This window comes from Lactuca virosa, chromosome 9 (assembly GCF_052849685.1).
Source record: "Lactuca virosa cultivar CGN04683 chromosome 9, Lactuca_virosa_CGN04683_v6, whole genome shotgun sequence".
In the NCBI taxonomy this organism is placed as follows: Eukaryota; Viridiplantae; Streptophyta; class Magnoliopsida; order Asterales; family Asteraceae; genus Lactuca; species Lactuca virosa.
In genome coordinates this window covers 43,548,145-43,571,608 of record NC_136434.1, presented here as the reverse complement: position 1 = coordinate 43,571,608, position 23,464 = coordinate 43,548,145, and the positions used below count along the sequence as shown (strand labels likewise).

Sequence of the window (23,464 nt, the reverse complement as noted above, 5' to 3'; positions counted from 1 at the left end):
AGTTCCCTCAATTACTTCGTGAAAGGAAACGCTGACACATGAAGCTCGTCCGATCACTTCATAAAAGAAACGAAGACTCCAAAGCTCTTCAAAATAAAAAGTATAGGGAAATACTAATAAAGTACTCCCGTACGCTCTTGTACCCCGACACGCAATAGTGTCAAAAAGAAGAACTTTGTACATTCTACTTATTGGATGAACACATAGTTCAAAAATACCTGATGAACACATAGTTAAAAATCACCTAATAAACACATAGTCAAAATCACCTAATGAACACATAGTTCAAAGACATCTAATGAACACATAGTTCAAAAACACCTACAGGTTACGAGCCTGCTAAAGTTCCACTGGACTGTCTAGAAAGGTCTGTGGTCGTCATCTATACTCCGCTAGATGACTACAACAACAACATCGAGGCCTCTCATCTTTTTAACACACATCAACTATTTCATCTACCCATGTTTTACCCAACATATTTGTAGATAAAAATACATATACAGTTTAAAACTTGTATAAAACATCTATTCCACACGCATCTCAAATAAACAATCAATATAATTACACATAGCATGTATTTTATAGAAAATACTTCATTTCTATGTGTAAGATGAAAGTGACTATACACTCACTTGATAAGACGGCGGTTGGATAATACTTCGTCCCTTAAAACAATCTTTTTCGATGAAACCGGGATGTTTTCTCAAAAATCGGGCTTCACGCGGGCAGAGTTTCGTTTCGAAAAACTCTTTTCTCGGGATCTTTGGGCGCTCCGGGGCTTGCTTACAATGCTAGGATAGTATTTAAGGTTTAGGAGTATTTAGTGCAACATTCAAGAAAGTCTAAGGGTGAGAGGAGTAAAATGGTAACATCAATTCGGCTGGCATCGTCCGCTATTTATAGTGGCTGGATACTCGAGTTACGCTGGGCATAACTATACAGTACGCGGGGCGTACTGCTACTTCAACTACTATGCTGGGCGTACATCGAGTACGTTGGGCGTACTAAGGGATTGTCTTGGACGCGTCAAGGCTACGACACGTGTCTCTCATGCGAAGGAGTAGGGAGGGTGACGGACTCCGGAACACTTACACGAGTACGCTGGGCGTACTTCGGTACGTTGGGCGTACTCCTTCGGACCAGCCTCGAAGTTTGTGCCCAAAACTTCAAAAATTCGTAACTTTCGCATACGAACTCCGTTTTTGATGTTCTTTATATCCACGCGTAGGTGAATCTATGCTCTACAACTTTCATTTAGACTCCGTCGGCTAATTTGGACTTTTATTTTTAAAGTTATATTTTTAACAATCCGGGACATGAAAAGTCTGTTAAAAATTCATAACTTCTTCACCCGACGTCCGTTTTCATCTGTCTTTTTACCGTTGAACTACTATCAACAAGATCTTTGATTCTCGTTTAGGTTGTTTCGGCTAAAAATCACTTGATCTAATATTCGAGTTTCGGGTTGCATACTGCTAAGCCGAAACTTAAAAAAATCATAACTTCCTCATACGAAGTCATATTTGGGCACGCTCTCGGTTTAACGAACACTACGACTTTCGTTTAGATCACTAATGCTAAAAAGCACTTTATCGTAAATTCACTTTTTACGTCACACAGCGTCTTGTCGGTTTTGTCGTGAAATTTCGACAGGTCATAACTTCTTCGTTATAACTCAGATTTCGGTATTCTTTATATCTCCGAAATCCTTGTTTCGACCACCACAACTTTCTTCACAGATATCAGATATATCTAACATTTTACTTTCGACGCTTAATTTAATCCTTAATTTATTATATCATCATAATTAAATATAAGGCACATAAATGCACATAATTCATTCTTATTACTTCAAAACACGTTACAACAGTTGACCAAGATTATTATTTCGCCTTTAATGCTTAGCCCAGAAACACGGGCGTTACACTGGGACTCCTACCTACCTCTTACAGAGTTCTCTTACAACAACAGCTACCACTCCAGCATAGGTGCTCCGCCTTTTGATCTGTTGTATGGACAGAGATGTCGTACCCCCGTCTGTTGGGGCGAGGTTGGTTACAGGGTGATGGGTCAGACCGAGGTAGTCGTGCAGACTACCGAGATGATACAACAGATCAGGCAGCGGTTGCAGACTGGTCAGAGTCGGCAGAAGAGCTACGCCGACCGGCGCCGATCTGAGTTGGAGTTTCAGGTCGGTGACATGGTGTTACTAAAGGTCTCACCTGGAAGGGTGTGATCCGTTTCAGGAAGAGGGGAAAGTTGGGTCCCCGATACATCGGGCCATTCAGGATTATTTCCAGGGTTGGCAAGGTGGCCTATAGACTGGACCTTCCGGAGGAGCTCCGTCAGATTCACAGCATTTTCCACGTTTCACAGTTGCGGAAGTGCGTATTAGACGAGGATGCGGTCGTGTCGTTGGATGACATTCAGGTGGACGAGCACCTGAACTATGTCGAGAGGCCCATAGATATATTCAAGAGGAAGGTGAAGGTCCTGAGGAATAAGGAAGTACCTTTGGTAAAGGTACAGTGGCAGCATCGGAAAGGATCCGAGTGGACTTGGGAGCCGGAGGCCGAGATGCGGGAGCATTATCCGGAGTTTTTCACCGCAACAGACTTCGAGGACGAAGTCTAGTTCAAGTGGGGGAGAATTATAACATCCCGACTCCCAGGTATGAAATTTTAAGGATTTTTGTACATCACATAAGACGTAATCGACGAGTTGCAGGCCCCAACTCGTCATTTAGAAATTAATAAAGCCGCATGGATTATGAAACCTACTCGACGAGTTGAGGCTATCCGTGAAAACCCTAATTTTTAGGGTTTACACCCTATTTAAAGGACCTTAAGTCCCCTCACCAGCCTCCCTTACCACCTTATCGTCCAGAGAGAAACCCTAGCTGTGCTTTATTTGTAACACCGTAAATTTCGCACAAATTTTTCGTTTTTAAAATCACATAAATATCATCAACATATTTCACAAAATATCAATATATCAATTATCAAAGACACGTGTCCATAATTGTTGAATAAAAATCCAGGATCCTCAAAACATAACTCCATCTCGTGTGTACAATCAAGCCGGCGCCTTCCCGTGATCCTGAGAAGTACCTGAAACACATATCACACAACACGGTAAGCACGAAGCTTAGTGAGTCCCCCAAAATACCACATACAACTCATTAGCCACTCGAGGCTATAAATCTGTAAGACCCTTCGGTCAATGTGTCTCAGTGGGACCCTCCAGTCCCACCACTCTGATGGACCCTCCGGTCCTAACACTGTGGACCCTCCGGTCCTAACTCTGTGGACCATCCGGTACTAACTTTGTAGCTTATAATAACACATGGCATAATTCACACAATGCAGGATATCACATAACTCAACATAAGCACATAAGATAAACATATACACAGAATAATATAACAGCATAAGTCACAAAGACAGTATGCACGATAACACATATCACAGTATAAACAATTAAGACCCTCCGGTCAATAATGTAGTAAGACCCTCCGGTCAATAATGTACTAAGACCCGCCGGTCAATAACACGAATAAGACCCTCCGGTCACACATAAATTACCATACTGGTAAGTATAGTGAGAAGACTCACCTCGGACGGCGGACAGATCCTACAAATGTTGATGTTGTACCCCGGTCTCTAACACTGAGCCAAACCCACAATTAACCTCATTAGGATCTAAGACCATACCTTCACATATTAGGTCTAAATATGGTCCACCAACCCGGCCCATAAATAACCCAAGCCCATTGGGCCCACCAAGGCCCAATACCACATGGATCCACAAAAGTCCACTAATGGCCCAACTATGGCCCAATTTTCCAAATTGGGCCCAAACCCTCATATGGGCCATACCCTAAAGCCCATTTAAATATTCTAGTCCACATGATTGCTCTTGGATGGCCCATCAATAGCCCAATCACCAAAGCCCAAAAGAAAGGCCCAACTCAAGGCCCAAGCCAAAATTAGGGTTTTCACATAAAATGGCGATTAGGGTTAAGTGTTTCTCACTTAAACCATTAAGTCCATCATTCCACTAGGCCATTCACACAATGAAGTTAGACATAATTTACAACATCAATCTAACAGTCCAACCGCAGGTCCCGGTAAAATCCAAACTAACACACCCAAAATTAGGGTTTTCTAAACCCTAATTAGGGTTTCTAGCCCAATCACAAAGCAGCCCAGTCCAAGATTAAGCATTTGGGCCGATTAGGGCTCACTATGCCAAACACCACCCGCTACCACCTCAGGTAGTGGTGGTCAGTGGCGGCTCACGGCGGCAGCCACCACCTCACGGTGGTGGTGGTGGTGGTGGTGGTGGTTTTTCCCTCAATCCTTCCACCAAAGGTGCTAACACAAGTCCCGTACCACAAGACATACTCATAACATCACAACAAATACACCCAGCCACCACCATATGGCGGCTGGTGGTGGTGACGCGGCGGCAGGAGGCGGCAGCCACCACCTCATGGTGGTGGCAGTGGGTTTTCGGCCACAAAACACACATCCCACACCCCAAACGGCAAAAGCAACAACTACACTCTAACATACGTCCAACCAGCCACCCTATAGGCGGCGGACGTCACCGGAAAAACGCAACAGCAGCCTCCCTCATGGCCACCGACGTTGGCGGTGATGATTCCGACGTCGCACCCACAAGAAAACGAGAGAGAAAGAGGAAGGGTAGGTTGAGGGTGAATTACCGTGCATTCTCGGCGGCTCACGACTTGCACAGCGATGGCAGAAAACATCGTGGCGGCGATCCTTATCGGCACTGCAGCGGCGGCGGTCGGACTCTGCTTGCGAGTGGCACTGAGAAAGCTCCCAAGAACGGTGGTGGCGGCTGACTCCTCAAGATTTAGGGTTAGAAGGTGCGATGGGAGGGAACGGTTCCTGTTTAATCCCATGCTCATACAAACTCCTTGCGAGTTTTACACTTCTAGTCCCTCCTTCTCATAAACTCTTCAACTTTAATCCAACATTTCCCCTTTTACCCCCGATTCCATAAATTCATTACACTTTAAGTCCAAAACTAACCAAATAGCTCCTGTCCTCAGAAATCTTTACAATTTAAATCTGGAATTTACCATTTAGCCCTTGCTTCCCAAAATCTACTCAATTTAAGTCCCAATAATCTACCAAGTAGCCCCCCACTCCTAAAATCTCTACAAAAATTAGGTCCCGAGATTACATTTTAATCCCCAAAACCAACACTCCACTGAATATAATGGATTTAGGGCTACTATTCGTTCCTTAAATTTATCTATTTAATTATTTAACAAACGGGATGTTACATTATTACTTTCTTGAGTGTTTGTGAGCTTAAAGAGTGTTATTTGGTGCATTTCTTGAAGAAGCTTGGAAAGATTAGTGCATACCCGAAGGAGGAGGCTGTAGATCCGACATCTACAATGTGGTAGAACCATTTGGAGGTAAAAAGTCTGTACCTTGACCTCTTGTTTCTTAGATCTTCTCCCATTGAAGTTTAGTGCATTTTTAGCCCATTTTGGAACCAATTTCGGAGTTGAGCATGATTTGAAGTTATGACTTCATATCTGGACACCTTTAGGCCTCCTTGGGCCTAAAGATTCAAGATTTATCAAGCTTTAGCCTTCCTCCATGCCCTAAACCCCTTATTAAGTTTCATATGAGTGTTTTAACCCCTTGGATGCCATACATGGATGTAAAGTTAGCAACGTTACGTGGTATCTCAACCTTAGGGGACCAGATCGGTAGTTTGGGGCTTTGGATTCGACTGGAAAGGACTGAATATGAAAAGGCTGAAGGAACTCGACGAGTTGCATAGCCAACTCGACGAGTTGAGTCGGGTTTTCCCGCTTTCTGGATTCTTAATAAACTCGGCAAGTTGATAAGATAACTCGACGAGTTAGTTAGGGTTTTTCCCGATTTTCTGAGTTCTGAAGGAACTCGACGAGTTACTAGCTGCACTCGACGAGTTGGGTCAACATGGACTGTTGACCTTGATTGTTGACTGTGAGGGTATTTTGGTAATTTGGGTCTTGATGGAATTGGTCCTATGGTGGTTGTAGGTGTTTGAGTTTGGAGCCGTGATTCGAGAGCTTGATCTTTTCAGTTCAGATCAACATTGTGAGGTGATTTCTTCTCACTATATCAACAGGGTCTAAGACACCAAGGCCGGCCCTTTTTAGATTATATCCTGGTTATAGGATGATGCTATGTTTAGTGATCTGTTAGATCGGTGTCCTGGTGTATAGGATGATGCTATGATTAGTGATCTGTTAGATCTGTATGATTATCTGTACATGCTAGCTAGCGTATGATATTTATGTGTTTATTGTATAATTGGGGGTGGGTTGAGGCGGTCCTGCTTTGTGCTCTAGGCCAACATACCCAGGGCGGCCTGGATAGACTGAAGGCCCATCAGGGCGTACCAGTCAGGCCGAAGGCCATGAGGACGGTCCAGACAGGCTGAAGGCCCGATAGGGCGGACCATACATGCTGAAGGTTCTGAGAGTGGGCCAGATAGACTGAAGGCCCGGTGAGGGCGGTCCAGTCATACTAAAGACTCTGAGAGTGGGCCAGATAGACTGAAGTCTCGGTGAGGGCGGTCCAGTCATGTTGAAGACTCTATATGCATGTTGTTTGTTATGACATTGTTCTGGTTTGTATGGCGTTGGTATTTTGGGGAAACTCACTAAGCTTCGGTCTTACAGTTGTTGATTTTGTTTCAGGTACTTCGGATGATTGTGGGAAGGGGAAGGCTTGATCGTGCACCTCCTCACATTTTATGATTTTGATTTCTGGGATACTCTGATATGAAACTATTTTGAAAACATTTTGTAATAACTAATGGTTTTTGGATGCTTGAAAAAGTTTTAAATTTAGTTGAATTTTATGGATGTTACTCTTCTTCCACCTTCTTCCTTCTTTAACTTCAAAAACACCAAACTAGCTCAAAATGGGAGGGGAAAGATGATTAGGGTTTCTTTTAGGGCCTGAGGGGCTGATGAGGTCTGAGGGTGAACAAACCCTAGCCTCCACATTCCTTTAAATACGGAGCAAAACCCGGAAGATTAGGGTTTCATTTCAGCCATCAACACGCCATGTTCCAAGAGGCAACACATCGTGTTGTCCTTAATGAAATCTGCATTTCCTCATATTTGGACACACCGTGTTGGTGCCTGCAACACGCCGTGTCAAATCCTCAAAAGGTGATTCATTCCCAAAATTGCTCCTCAAATTTTCGGGTGTTACATGGGTCAAAGACACCAATTCTGACCAACTAGTTTTGGTTATCATTTTGTAAGGGGATGCCCTAGGGGCAGTATGTAGCCACATAGGATAGACTGAGGACTCTTGATCTAGGCTTTCTTGCATGTTCCTTGTTTGGTTGTGGCTCTAGAGTAGGATCATCTGCCTGGGTATCTATCTCACCTATGGATAGATATGGTTATGCATTCCTTGGAGATTTGGTTGTGTGTCCTTGTGTATAGGATGTTGTTGTGTTGTAGTGAGTTGTTATATATATATATATATATATATATATATATATATATATATATATATATATATATATATATATATATATATCCTTGTGTGTTAGGATGCAGCACTAGTGGTATGCTGGTTAGAGTACCGGTAGGATGGTTATCGTCTAGTGGAATGCCCTAGGGGATGTATGTAGCCACGTAGGATAGCCTAAGAACTCTTGATCTAGGATTTCTTGCATGTCGCTCATTTGGTTGTGGCTTTAGGCTAGGATCATGTGTTAGGGATGCTATCTCACCTCTGGTTCCTTATGGTTGTGCATTCCATGGAGAGTTGTCGGTAGCGGAGAAGTGTGTTGTGAAGGGTCTAGTAGGCGGTAGTGAGTTGTATGATTGGTAGTTGCATGTATTTATGTGACTACTTGATCTATTGTTTGTTTATACGTCGACATATTGTGGTGGTCCTGATGTGTGTTGTAGGCCAAGAGATCAGGTGCGGGCTAGCTGTAAGTTGTAGGTACTGAGGCTCGAGAAGTGCGGTTGGGTTGAGGCGGCAATCCAACATACCCGGGGTAATCCAGTCCGATGATTGTGGACCCAATATGCATGCTTGTATATGTTTTGTTGTGTGCAGTATTTGGGGGGAACTCACTAAGCTTTGTGCTTACCAGTTGTTTATGGTTTTAGGTTTTATCGGTGATCGTGGGAAGGTGAATGCGTGATTGTACACACTCATTAGCAGCATTGAGGATTCTGCGTTTATTATATTACTCTGATTTTTGACAAATGTAATTTGGAATAAATAGTTTTCTTAAAATGGATTTATAGTTGTGAGGTTTTACCTTAATAAAAATGAAAATTTTTTGTTGTAAAAATGAGACGTTACATTGCATTACTCATTTGTTTGAATTCGGAATTACATGAGATCTTTTCCATAATGTAGTTCAGAGTTTGTGTTTTAATTCATCATTTTTGGTTTCATATTCAATAAGTTACAGTCAATCATAATCGGATATCGAAGCTGAAAGTTTTTCTAGCTTTTATGTTTTCTCATTTTCTGCATTATGATTAATCCTATTTCATTAATGTTTATGCTACATTAAAATCCTACGTATTTGTTTTAAGCTTTGTAATGCTATATTTCTTTAAAAAAAAATAATTTTAGCATAAAAAAAATAACTCTTGCTACTGTTTCAACAATTTGTAGCATACGCAAAAAATGTGGTACCGGTCCAACCGGTTCAAGAACTTAAAAAGCGGCACCGGTGCCGGTATGTCTCAATAGGTCTGATGCATGGTCCACGTAATCCTCTCAATCCGGAACCAGTTTCCGTCCGGCCGATATAGTCCAAATGCTTAATAGAGAAACTAACAATATGTTTAAGTCGATTGTTATTATTCAGCGACTCATAAAACATATTTGCGGTCAATTTGAGAACAATAATGTGGATTTTATCATCATAGATTAATTTGTCTTCCACTGTTTGCCGGCGATGCCTTGGATTTTCTCTTTGTAGTGTAGTTGCCACTTCGGTTATTCCATTTGTATTCAATAATATCTTTTGTTTAAATTAAACTCTAACTTCAAATTTTAATTATTACTGTAAAATTAAATATTATTCTTATTTGTATAGATAAAATGTCGATGTAAAATACGTATGTACACTAAATACGATCGATATTATAAACGATTATTGAAATTGTATATTAAAAAAATGAATTATGCAAATCATGGAAATGCATATTTAAAAAAGGATCATCATTATTTTACTATCTTTTGTTTGTATCGTACAGCTACATGCATGCAATCATTCAAAATATCATTCTTTCGAAGCTTATTGTTTTAATTTTTTCGAAGAACATTGGTTCTGTTTGTATCAGAAAGCAAATGCCTTGAGTTAATAAATTATTTAAAAACACATAAAACAAAAGTATCTCCGTCATGTTTTCTATTATAAATCAAAAACCCATTTCGTCAAGAAACTGTAATCATGACAGAAACAGCGGGTGTTTACAGCAAATTTGAAACAGAAGAAGATGTATACACAAAAGATGGCACAGTTGATTATAAGAACAACCCTGCTAACAAGAACACCACAGGAACATGGAAAGCTTGCCCTTACATTCTTGGTACACTTGCAACACTCATGCTTTAAACCTTCTAATTTGCTACTGCCATGTCGATTACTGAAACCTTAAAATTTATTCGTGTTTTGGCAGGAAACGAGTGTTGTGAAAGATTGGCGTATTACGGAATGAGCACGAATCTAGTGCTTTATTTCAAGGATAACCTTAATCAACATAGCACTACAGCCTCTAAAAACCTCTCGAATTGGTCTGGAACATGTTATATTACACCATTGATTGGTGCATTCGTTGCCGATGCCTATCTAGGCCGATACTGGACCATTGCCATCTTCTCTGTCATCTATGTTATCGTAAGTTTGCTCTTCTAAACTAAAATATGAATATATCTCTGTTAAGATATATGTGTAGTCCAACATTAACCCCGTATAAAAACATTTATTAGACCGTACAGATACACTAAAAGTCTCTTTTAGAGTCAGAGACTCAATGAGGTCAGACTAAGTTTGCTTTGATACCATGTAATATATGTGAAATCCAATATTGTCTCTTTAAAAAAGCTCTTATGGAGAGAATAGGAGATTCCAAAATATATAAACACTTATGGGACAATGTTGCATGTGAGATACTGTGAGATTAACTATCCCAAAGAAAGATTCAGGGTTTTTGTGTCATGTCGTATAGGGAATGACATTATTGACGATATCAGCGTCAGTTTCGGGTCTAAGACCAACATGTGTATCGAAGGAGGATTGTTATGCGACAACTACTCAAAGTGCAATAACTTTTCTGGCACTCTATTTGGTGGCCTTGGGAACCGGAGGGATCAAGCCGTGTGTATCGTCATATGGAGCGGACCAGTTTGATGATGTCGATGAACGGGAAAAGAAGCACAAAAGCTCTTTCTTTAACTGGTTCTACTTTACAATCAATATTGGTGCGTTAATCGCGTCTTCGGTTCTTGTTTGGATCCAAGATAACGTTGGTTGGGGATGGGGGTTTGGGATTCCGGCTGTGGCTATGGCGATTGCCGTTGGCTCGTTTTTCTCTGGAACTCGTTTGTATCGGAATCAGAAACCTAGTGGAAGCCCATTGACTCGCATTTGTCAGGTCATTGTTGCTTCTTGGAACAAACGCCAACTTCCATTGCCTACCGATAGGTCCACCTTGTATGAGATCGCTGACAACGACTCTGCTATAGTGGGAAGTCGCAAGCTTGACCACACCAAAAAGTTCAGGTAATCGGGATCCACATAATAAATATGAGGTTATGAACGAAAATTTAAAACTGATTAACTTTCGAATTACAGTTTCTTGGACAAGGCGGCGATGCAGTTAGAATCGGATCACCTAAAAGAATCCGTTGATCCATGGAGGCTTTGCACTGTGACCCAAGTGGAGGAATTTAAAGCAATCATTAATTTGCTCCCTATATGGGCTACGGGGATTGTTTTTAGTACAGTTTATGGTCAGATGGGCAACCTATTTGTGTTACAAGGCTCCTTTATGGATATAAACATCAACAAGTTCAAAATCCCACCAGCGTCCTTAAGCATTTTCGACACCCTAAGTGTCATTTTTTGGGTCCCGGTTTATGACCGAATTATAGTACCTGTTGCCAGAAAATATACCGGCAACAAGTCAGGCCTCACCCAACTTCAAAGAATGGGAACAGGCCTAGTGATCTCGATTTTCGCGATGCTAGCTGCAGGGACTTTGGAAGTGGTCAGGCTAGGGATTGTCAAAAGGAACAACTATTATGATTACGAGCATATGCCCATGACAATTTTTTGGCAAGTACCACAATATTTCTTGATTGGTTGTGCAGAAGTGTTTACCTTTATTGGACAATTGGAGTTCTTTTACCAACAAGCTCCAGACTCGATGAGAAGTTTGTGTTCAGCTCTATCGCTGACAACTGTGGCTTTGGGAAGTTATTTAAGCTCTTTGCTTGTGACGATTGTAACAAATATTAGTACTAAAGGGGGTAAGCCTGGGTGGATACCAGATAATCTGAATCGTGGTCAACTACAAAATTTCTTCTGGCTTTTAGCGATTATGAGTGTGATAAATTTTGGAGCTTTTCTATTGATTTCTCATTGGTACACCTATAAGAAGCCCGTTGGTACAATTTCTATCAAATTAAAGGATAACGACACTAACATTTCTTCAGAACGGCGACTTGCAAATTCTGATCAATAGAATTATGTATTTTGGTACAGTATGTTCTATTGTTGCACTTGTAGTATTCTAAAATCTAAATTCTGGTTGAAACTCTTTGTTAACTTTCATGTTGTAATTTTACTGTCTAAATGTAAAAAACTTTATATCAAAATATGAAAGAAAACTAGTTGGATTTTTTTTCTGTCTCGTAACATCTAACAACAAAAAGTTGTTTTTGTTGATAACGTTAAAGGTTTCCTGTTAAAAGGTTACACATTGCTTATATTATTATCATTTTTGTTTATTTATTAAATTATTAATGTGTTACTTATTATTGTAAAAAGTAAAAATATACTGTTTCACTGAAAATTTTATTTAATTAAATAAATCAATTTAGGAGGTTTATGAATTAATTTAACTTTTGATAATTCTTTTAGAGTGTTGCTAATCCCATACAAAATCAAACACACATATTCACCCCACTAAGAGATAGGGATGAGTCGTTTGTCCCAAATCCCGATCCTGTACCGGAACCGGTACCGAACCGTACCGAATTTAAAAATATGGGACGGTATTCGGTACTCCAAATACATGAAATTCGGGATTCAGTACCACCGGTACCGGTACTAGTACCGAAAACCGGTATCATTCCCGGTACCGATACCGGTGATGTTAATTCGGTTCGGTACTCGGGATTGACTTTCGATGAAATTCGGTTTTCGAAAAATCAGGAACGGTACGGGTCGGTATCGGTTCCGTCTCACACTCATCCCTACTAAGATCATCCCTACTAAGAGACACCCAACAATTATGGATACATATAATATAAGCCTTCTTTTAACCTAACCTATTTGAGTCATTTGACACTTTGAAGATAAGTATTCCTATAGAATGTCAAATATAAAACATCTACCTTATAAAATATGTTTATTGACATTAAAATTTTGAAATCAACTGTTTTACGGATCAATAATATCAACTATTTTTATATTACTAAATGGTTTCTTTAATTTTATATTTATTTAATTATGTTTCATTTACATCCTTAGTTATATTTAATCTTTAAAATTCAGTTAATTTTACTTTAGATTTAATAGTATTTATTTTAATTTTATGTATTGTAATATGATTTTATTTATTATTATTTTAAATACTTTTAAATTTTATAAATATTATTGTTTTATAAAAAAATATGAAAGTAAATTAAAGGGATATATACACTAAAGTCTCAATATTTTCATCGATTTGACAAGAAAGTCATAAACTTTATTTTTTGACAGTATAGTCCTTACTACCGGCATTTTTTTGACACTTTTAACATTTTTTTCCGGTTAGCCGGTAATTAGGACTTTTTTGTCAAAATAATAAAGCGTAAGACTTTTTTGTCAAATCGTGAATTAGGACTTTACTGTAAAAATAATAATAAAGTTTATAACTTTTTTGTCAAATCGTTGAAAATATTTGGACTTTGGTGTATTTTTATAGCCCAAAAACTTTTAATTGTGATTTTTGTCACAACACCACTGTTTTTTTCTTACCATCTGTCACACCCCCAAACCAGAATGGCGGAAACATTCGGGGGCGGATGACTTCACGTAGTATCATAACAGTTGAATATTCGTAAAGAAAGTAAACACAACCATCATAAATATAATAAAAAGTTACATTGTTGCATATAATACATGTTTCAAAAGAATATTACAAATATGATGATTTAAAATTTTTGATATCGGACGCCTTAGCGTTCCTTCTCCAAAAGCTGATGGTTACCTGTATTACTGATTCCCTGAGAAATACAAGTAGTTTTGAAAAAGTGTCAACAATTAAGTTGGTGAGTTCATAAGCGTTTTTGTTCTGAAAGTTGTATGTCTTTTGGTAAAAATAACTGAACGTGTTTTCCAGAAAATCCAATATTTTCCATGTATGTGTGGTAGTTTGAAAAAGTTCCAAAGACTGAAATATTATAGTATCTTTCATGCTAAAATGGTGAAAGTGGATTTTTATGTATATATAATTGTAATTACTGAATGCATTTAAGGGTCTCGTAAATCGAAGATATTTTGATACACCATGTGAGTTTTATAACCATGTTATTGACCCAGACTGCCTGTAACAACGTTCTTCAGGCATTGCAGTGTTATGATATTTGTCACCCCAGACCTGCCGGTCTAACTGTAGCTAACAGTTTAGGTGCGGCATTGTCAATCCCGTATAGATCTATCCACAAGTATCACGCTCTCCCTCCAAGAGATTATGGTTTATAATACAGGACTTGAAATGCATACTCGAAAGTACGTTAAAGATGAGTGTCTCACAAAACATAGTATCAAAAGATTTACGGAACGAAAAGTTCATGTGAAAGTATTTCCTTTTACAGTGTTTATGTAAAGATGCAATGAATAACTCGCAACTATACCCATTATAGTTTTTCGAAAGTGTGTTCCATTTGATGATAAAAACTTGGTGTAATATCAACTTTGCATGTGAAGTGTAACGTTGGTATTAATGTTGTTTAACATTCATAAACAAAATCTAGATAAAGTATTTGAAAACATATCTAACGACGTGTATTTTAAGTGTGAGTTTATCTCGTGTTTCACTTGTATTCCCCCTCCCCCCTAAAACATGAAAAAGACGTGAAAATGTAGGGGTATGAACTCACGTGAAAAGTGTGGTGATTTGAAGAAAACGCGGTTTTCCCAGGCGGCACTTCGACCGGAAAGTGGTGAATTTCTCGGGAATCTCGGAGCTTCGGACCTTCGTCGGGACTCGGGTACGTAACCGGGGTGTCGGGGTCGTCTCGGGGTGCTAACCGGAGAGTAGAAGTAAGAGAGAAGAGTGAAATGAGCAAGGAAAGTCGGAACCCTCGCATCTTATTTATAGGGTGAACTTTCGGGACTTACGTCGTGAGCATGGGACGGCTCACGTCATGAGTTTGGCCCGTAGACGCGACGACTGGTGGTCTAGCTCTGGCACACATCGGTCATAGACTCACGTCGTGAGTCTCTTGCTCACGTCGTGAGTCTTCGGATAAGGTTGGTGTGCGTACCCCGAACTTCAGAAATTCATATCTCTCGCATAAGAGCTCCGATTTCGACGTTCTTTATATCCACGCGTAGGTGAGATTGTGGTCTACAACTTTCGTTTAGACTCCGTCGGCTAATTTTGACTTAATTTTTTAATATTATATTTTTAGTAGGCCGGGACAAGAAAAATCCATTAAAAATTCATATCTTTTACATCTGACGTCCGTTTTCGTCTGTCTTTTTACCGTTGTACTACTATCGTTGAGACCTTCAATTCCCGTTTAGGTTGCGTCGGCTAAAAATCGCTCGATCTCTATCTCGAGTTTTTAGCGGTCTACTGTTATATCTGAAACTTAGAAAAATCATAACTTCCTCATACGAAGTCAGATTTGTGCGTTCTTTTTATGCACGTTTATGATTTAACATAATTTACGACTTTCGTTTACATGCCTAAGGCTAAAAAGTATTTTATTGAAATTTCACTTTTTACACTTGGCAGTGTTTTACCGGTTTTGTCGTGAATCTTCGATTAGTCATAACTTCTTCGTTATAACTCTGTTTTGAGTGTTCTTTATATATTTGGAAACCTTGACCGTATATCTAACATTTTATGCAACCCAATCGAGACTTTAGAATACTTCATTTTTGACGCTGTTTTTATTGATTTCCAAAATAGATTTAACATTTGACTTTGAACATTATATGAATTTGAAATATCGGGTTGTCACACCATCCATCTTTACCCTGATATAATCACGATCAGAGAAACAAATGCAAAAGAGAGAGCAAGAAATGGTGAAAAGACTTGTAAAACTTTCTTCTTGCTTCGCCACAAAATCTTGAACTGAAAAGCGGGAAAAAATTATATAAACACAAACAACACATGCCTAGTAAAAAGGGTGTGAATGTGGAGAAGGGCTAAGAATGACAATTTTGTTTTGTCTTGTTTCTTAGTTCTCCATTTTTAGGATTGCAAAAAACCAACACAGCCGTAGTTCTTTCTTTCTTTCTTGATTATCTCCATTTTTTTCAATATCGGTTTGTTGAGATTAAAAAAATTATTTAACAAGAAGCAAACGTTAAGGATTTCAATAGGATCTAGCTGACTAGAGCAGATTTCAATAACTCTTATGCTTAAAGACTATCATACCATTAAATTTCTAACCAAAAAAGGGATATATACACTAAAGTCCCAATATTTTTAACGATTTGACAAGAAAGTCTTAAACTTTATTTTTTTGACAGTAAAGTCCTAATTCACGATTTGACAAAAAAGTCTTAAACTTTATTATTTTGACAAAAAAAGTCCTAATTACTGGCTAACCGGAAAAAAATGGTAAAAATGTTAAAAACTGTCGGTAGTTAGAACTTTACTTTCACAAAAATAAAGTTTAAGACTTTCTTGTCAAATCGATGAAAATAATAGGACTTTAGTGTATATATCCCTAAATTAAATAACTAAAATAACCTTTAAAACTGATACGTGTTTGAGAAAAAAATTAAATTAATAGCTTTTTGTTTAATAAACTTTGTGGAAAGATAATATATATATATATATATATATATATATATATATATATATATATATATATATATATATATATATATATATATATATCAATCTTGCGGAACTCACTATTCGATACTCGTTCGGTCGACCGGGGAATAGCGACTACTCGGCTTAGGCGGGGGAGTACTTGGGTTATAGTATTTTATAAAATAAATAATTTTGAGGAATTTATATATATGAAAAAATTAAAAGTTTATTAAAATTTATAAAAAAATATATATGAAATATCTATAAAAAATATACATGTTTGAATGTTAAACTAGTTCAAAAAAGTAACGATTTTAATTATGAAAATCTTGAAGATGAGAATGAGAGAGAGGAAAGCATATACAATTCGTCTATTCGGTATCTTACTCTAGTTTTAGGGTTAGTATGTTAGGTAAAGTATAAAATACACATATTAATCTTGAAATTCTTGATTTTTCTCTTTTTAAGTCAATTTTAACCGCTTGACTGATTTTAACTGAGGTCAACCGAATTCTGAGTTATTTGGCTGAGTTGGCTTAACTCGCCTCAGTAAGAGGCTAGAGTTCGAGTACGCACCCGAGTTGTCCGAGTTTTATAACACCGATATATATATATATATATATATATATATATATATATATATATATATATATATATATATATATATATATATATATATATATATATATATCCTCCCTAATAAATAAAGAACTTTTTGCCACATGTCATCTTCTCCTTCATTTGGACACATGGCATTTTCTAGAATTTTTGAATTTTCTATTTTCCACTTGTCATTTTATTGTATTTTTCAATTTTATTAAGTTAAAATTCCACATTTAATATGTAGGGTAATATATATGTAAGGTATTTATTAGAAAGGGTTTATATATGTAATGTATTCAATACATTAAAGCCTCATTAATTTTAATAATTCAAATTTTTTTCTCATTTTTCTTAAAAATTCAAACTTTTCAAATTGTTAAAATTTCATATTTAATTTTTTTTAAATAAACTCATGTAATACATGGGTCTCACATCTAGTATATATATATATATATATATATATATATATATATATATATATATATATATATATATATATATATATATAGTCAATGGAAATGCTTTAATATATAAACCGACCAAATTATATTGATAAATAAATTGAAATCGTTGTATATTAATTATGTATAATTTATATATCAAATAATGACATAATTGTTGGTGATTATAATGTCACATGACCTAATTGGAATTTATAAGAGTATTCAAACTTTTATTTAATACAAGTTACGTGGTGTGTAGTGAATATTTATATAAGGTCAGTTTGACCATAACGAATGACAGTGATCAAGAGACAACACGACTTACGGTGTGTTTAGGGGCAGCGTCCTGAAATCTAAATAGAATTTTAGACTATACGTACAATGAAGAAACACTATCATATGTCGGCTTCCAGGTTTTTGATTGATTTAGTCAATTTAATTTGGACCAAGTTGGTCGATTTGATAAGTCATTTCGAAATTGAGTTATTCAAGTAAGTGGTCAATTAGGAATTGACTTTGTTAGTTTTTTTTTTGTCATCTCAAAAATGACTTATCATTTGAACAAACACACAATTGTCTATAACTTCTTCTAACTTTTAAAAATCTATATCTTTATTTTTTATATCCAATTTCTGAAAGAATGAGTATAAATACTTATAAAATGACATTTTTGGAACTCATAAGAATAAGAACAATCATATATTAATCCAATGTAATTTTTTTGTTCGTGTCTAAATTTGAAAGTATCTTTTGTGGGTGATTCTAGAATAAATTTCATGCTAGATGGACATATGACTGAAATATATGTGTATGATGGAAAATTAATTTTAAATTATTCATCAAAATATCAACCAAATTAATTATCAAAACTAACCCAATATTTTCTCCCTAATAACAGGCCCGGCCCAACCCAAGTATTGTGTAACACAACAGATTATTTTGGTGATGTATAACGATTTTGGATTCTCACCGGAACGATTATCTAAGGAGTAAGGACTAAGGTATGTAGATAGTTATTGTTACTGATTTTGGAATGTTTCTCTCATTATAGGATTACTGATTTTGGTTATTATTGACTTACTGATTTTGGTTACTGTCTAATTTTATGATTTCTAATTGATATAGTCGATTTGTTTTGGGAATGAATTAATAGAGAAGTAAAATTAAAGTTGGATGGAGTATATTGTACGAGGAATTATAGGTTAATGTCTCATAGTTTATCGATTCATGGTGAGTAAACGACCTCATCTAGCCATAGGAATTTTGCTAAATTTTAAGGATAAAATGGAATCATTGCGTCAAATAATATGACTCAAATAGTCAAATGGGTACATATTGCAATTTTCAAGTGTTAAATAGATGATAATTAGGTTATAACCCGTGTTTTACACGGTTGACAAAGTAAAACGACATTAAAACTTTAAAAAGCATAACCATTAATCATAGATTTGCAAACAATTGTTTTTATACAAAATTAAGTGTTTTGTCTATAACGGTATATTCGTTAATTTAAAATGATATTAGTAACTATTTAACAGAAGTAGTTTGTTTTTTTTTTGCATTTAAATATTTTTTGAATTCAAAACTAATTCTACGCAACAAAGATATTCACTAAAAAGTGCATAAGTAACTTATGAGGTTTTCATATTTATTCATACTGGCATTGTGCTATTAGAAACTACTAAAATGTGCATAAGTAACTTATGAGGTTTTCACATTTATTCATACTGGCATTGTGCTATTAGAAACTACTAAATGAAAGATATCCACTAAAAAGGGCATAATAAGTTTCATTAATAAAAATGTATAATTTACAAGAAAATGTTTATTCAGAAATCAGTTAGACATAAAAATACGGATATTTATTCAAAGATGCTACTCCTCACAAATAAATAAACGCACATTGTTATTTCTCACAATAGCCATAAAAACAAATATAAATAATATAATAGGATTCCACTTGTTCCATCTTTCAAGTTTCAACCTTGAATTGTGCATGTCTAATGCAGGTGTTTCATGTTTGTTAGAGATGTTGTTCGTACCTACTGCATGCTTTGTCATACTTCACGAGATTTCCACATCCATAGCTAGAGATTGTGAAGAACTTCTTACCGAAGAAACTCCATCTTCAAGGATGGAAAAAGACATTTGATAATTTCACCCTTGAAGAAGGGGTAATGTCTGCTAGTTTCAAGGTCATGTATGACTCATACCAGGAAAAGGATTTACAAATGCACAAACATGATACCGATTTTCCAACCATTTATTAAGAAATATTGAAAGAAGGGTTGAAATATATAGGTTATGAGATTGGGATTACATTACAAAATGGTAATAAGGTATTGACGTAACTGCAAGTATAATTGTAGAAGATACAACATCAGGGCACTTGTTCTCCCCTTTCCTATGATATCATATGCATAATTTCCACCATTTATATAAGTTGTGAGTTGTCCAAAAAAGTATCATTAACAGCAACCAACTATTACAACCTTATAAATGACGAATATTTATCATAAAATGAAACATAAATATAACCCCGCATGATTGTTCAATGACCGGGCATCGCTTGTATGTTAAAATTAAGTCGTTAAGCCAAAATCAAACACCACCTAAGTGTCATTTGTATAGTGTATATAGTTTTTGTGATATCAAACTAAAGTGTCCTCAAAGTTGCAATTGTTACCGGAAAAAAAATGAAAAAGTGAAGATAAATATAAAATTTTAGAGGGGCAAAAAGGTCAAAACATGTACCTGCAATAGATACCCTTGAAAAGCTTCACATGCCAACATTAACAACTTGAAGTTAGATTTAACCGTCAAAATGGTCAAAACGCATACCTGCAATAGATGGTTCTGTTTCCTTCCCTTCAAAAGCTTCACATGCCAACATTAATAAAATATTTTCTTATCGTTGATGGTTTATAATGTAGGGTTTAGAACCTTGAAAAAAATCATTAGACTTGACATCACATCAGACAATAAAATAATATATATATATATATATATATATATATATATATATATATATATTGACTTCAGACATTATCACATTGAGCATCAGAAGACCAGATCTTTTAATATTTCTTGTTAAACCTCAATTAAGAAATTAATCATCAGATTGATACCTCGATTAATACAAAAATCTAAAATAAAATTGACACCAGACATATGACATAATATGTGACCTGGAATGATTAAAACATTGAACTGAATCGATTAAGACATTAAGCATCAACGTAAGACATTAAACTCTTAGTCTAATGATAACAAAAAAGTTGAGCAAAAGTCATATATAAAAAGTAGGAACTATAAGGGTAAAACTACCATTATATTCAATGTTCTTAGAAAGTCAAATATTATGTTCTTACAAAGACAATAAAGTTACCACCAAATTTACATTAACAATTAACCACACACAAAACAGACCAGACATACACTGATACACATACACAAACACAAATACAAACACAGTTCAACACACACACACACATATAACATAAACATAAAAGGTAAAATCGTCTGTATTTCAAAAAACCCAAAAAATACTATAACATCTGATGGGTTTTGAGCAAAAGAACATCATATGTGCACATGCAAAACCCTAAAGCTTGGATCTAGATTTCTCTATTGTACATGCAATTCATCCAAGACTTATGAATCCTAGATCTAGCATACATATTTCGAAATTAACCTAATAGATCAGATCTAGATGATTACCTTTCTTGAATGGCTTGAATCTTCAACTGTTGGAGCTTAGTGTCACAAATGTCACACCTTTAATGGCTTACAAACACCACAAGCAAGAGGATGATATTGGAGAGAGGGGAGGATGGCACAATTTCGGCTATGAACTCTCTAGGGTTTCCAGTGGCCGAAATCTGATGCCCTAAGGGTTCTATTTATACTTGTGTTGCTAAGGTTTTAGTCAAAACCCTATTGGACAGCTTAGGCCTTAAGCAATCCAAGGAACCTTCTGGAATAAGGCCTCCTTGGACGAATTCAAGATGAACCTCATCTCAATTTCGTCCATGCCTCAATCCATAAGGATTCTCATCCCAATAACTAACTATCACACAATTGACAGTTCCAGTCCCCTTTATTTAATTATTCTCTTTTAGCCACCAAATTAATTCATGACTAATATTAATTAAATAATATAATTTCTATTTTAATATATTATTCATATAATATATTAATAAACCATAATAAACTCTCTCTATATATAAATCATCCTGTCAAGTTGCTTTGGGGAAGGCAGCCCAAAAGGATCATGCACAACCGGGTCAAGTACATACCAAATATAGTTACGGGCTTAGACACTAATCCAACAGTCTCCCATTTGGATAAGTCTAGTAACTATAAATGCAAGTATGGCTTTAGGATCCGATTAGCAATCGTAGCTCTCAAAGACGCTGTCGAACTCTGATCTTATCAGTAACATGTCCTTTAGATAAGGGATCGTATAATCCTCTGTTCTAGATATCGTGCGGACAATCACATGGAACATAGTCATACTTATTGTCCAGCTGTTTGTTTCTCGATCTCTGATTCGTCTGACATAGAACTTAATTGAACACATCAATTCAGTCATGACCGGGCCCGACACATAAGTCAAACCAAATCATCGCTGGGGCCCAGATATCGCTTCTACCCTCTCAGGATAAAAGGAATAGATAAACTTCGACTTATATACATTCACTATTCACTCATCAAATCGTACATAACAATGCGTTTTATAACATCAAGTTACTGATGCGTTTACGCATTATCAATGCACAACCAACTTGCAAACAATAAATCATATATCTACGGCCAGGCTGTTTACGGCCAGGCTGTTTACGGCCAGGCTGTTTACGGCCAAATTTTAAATGCTTAAATATATTATTTTCTCATTTGGCTTGTTTGAGTGCAGATTGAAATGGCAGAGCTCAAGTTTGCTGACAGTCACAACCTGGCTATCATCTTGGCTGATCCTCCGGCTGCTCACGGAGAATTCAAATCCATGATGCATGGACTGCGAGAGTGTTGCTTGCCTACTGCTTTGACTTTCAATCTAGATATCTATCAAGGACTGATTAAGGAATTCTGGAAGTCAGCATCAATGAAGAAAGGAAGTGATGGAGCTGTTTCTGTAGAAGCAACAATCAAAACCTGCAAAATTACCATCAATGAACAGTTCATCAGAAGTACTCTCAAAATTGACGACCAATCAACCTTCTCCCCTGAGATCGAGATTTCCCAAATTGAAGAATTTCTTGTCAAAATGGGATATGAAGATGTTTTCCCTCCAACCATGAAGAAGTTGTTGCCACCATTTTGGAGATTTTTAGCTCATGTCTTTGTGAGTTGTATTTCTGGAAGAAAGTCTGGCACAGATGAGATCTCCTTAGTGAAGTAAAACAGAAAGGGAAATAATAAAGCAAAACATGTTTCATCTGATCGTGTGACAGAAAGGGAAAAATAACTTTTCAAGGAAAGTTCCCCTTAGTGAAGTTTGGCTTGTTTGCCGATTCAAGTGAGGCATCTGAGTCTCATGTTTCATCTGATCGTGTGACCTCTGAAGATGACATTTTTTCTAAAGATGACGTCATTCCGGTTTCTGATCACGAAGATGATGAAGCTACTCCTGCTGCCATTGTAGCTGAAGAGCATGAACTTCACTCTGTACAGGTTGAGAGTGATTTCAACGAAGAAAATGATTCCTTTGAGGATTTGGATCTTTCGGGCTTTGACAAGGATGATATTCCCTTGAATCTTGGAGGAAATGCAAACCTCTTGTCAAATGAGGATCTTGACTCTTTCTTTGACACTATCCATGATGTTGCTCATCCAGCAACGGAGATAAGGGAGTCAGAAGACATTCTTGAGACTTCGCCTGCTTCTCCAAAACAAATGGCTGAAACTTCAACTCTTATGGAGACATCTTCAGAGATTCCTCCCTCTGAGAATGTTCCTCATACTATTAAGCCAACAGTGAGTGAACCTCTGACAACTCAGACTTCCTCGCCTTCATTGAAGAGGAGAAGACTTGATCCTAGACCGGGTGTATTTGTATCGGAACTATCTCAAGGCCTGTCAACTCCACCAATTACTACTTCTGCTACTACTT

General features: G+C 36.8%; 1 protein-coding gene across 1 annotated transcript; it reads left to right on the top strand.

The window, feature by feature from the left end:
• Positions 1-9,498: 9,498 nt before the first annotated feature.
• On the top strand, positions 9,499-11,842 carry LOC145137675 (protein NRT1/ PTR FAMILY 8.2-like). Its single transcript, XM_079071815.1, has 4 exons — positions 9,499-9,625; positions 9,716-9,933; positions 10,265-10,818; positions 10,891-11,842. Exons 2-4 carry the CDS (start codon positions 9,751-9,753, stop codon positions 11,780-11,782), a joined length of 1,629 nt encoding a protein of 542 aa, XP_078927941.1. The 5' UTR covers positions 9,499-9,625; positions 9,716-9,750; the 3' UTR covers positions 11,783-11,842.
• Positions 11,843-23,464: the final 11,622 nt, after the last annotated feature.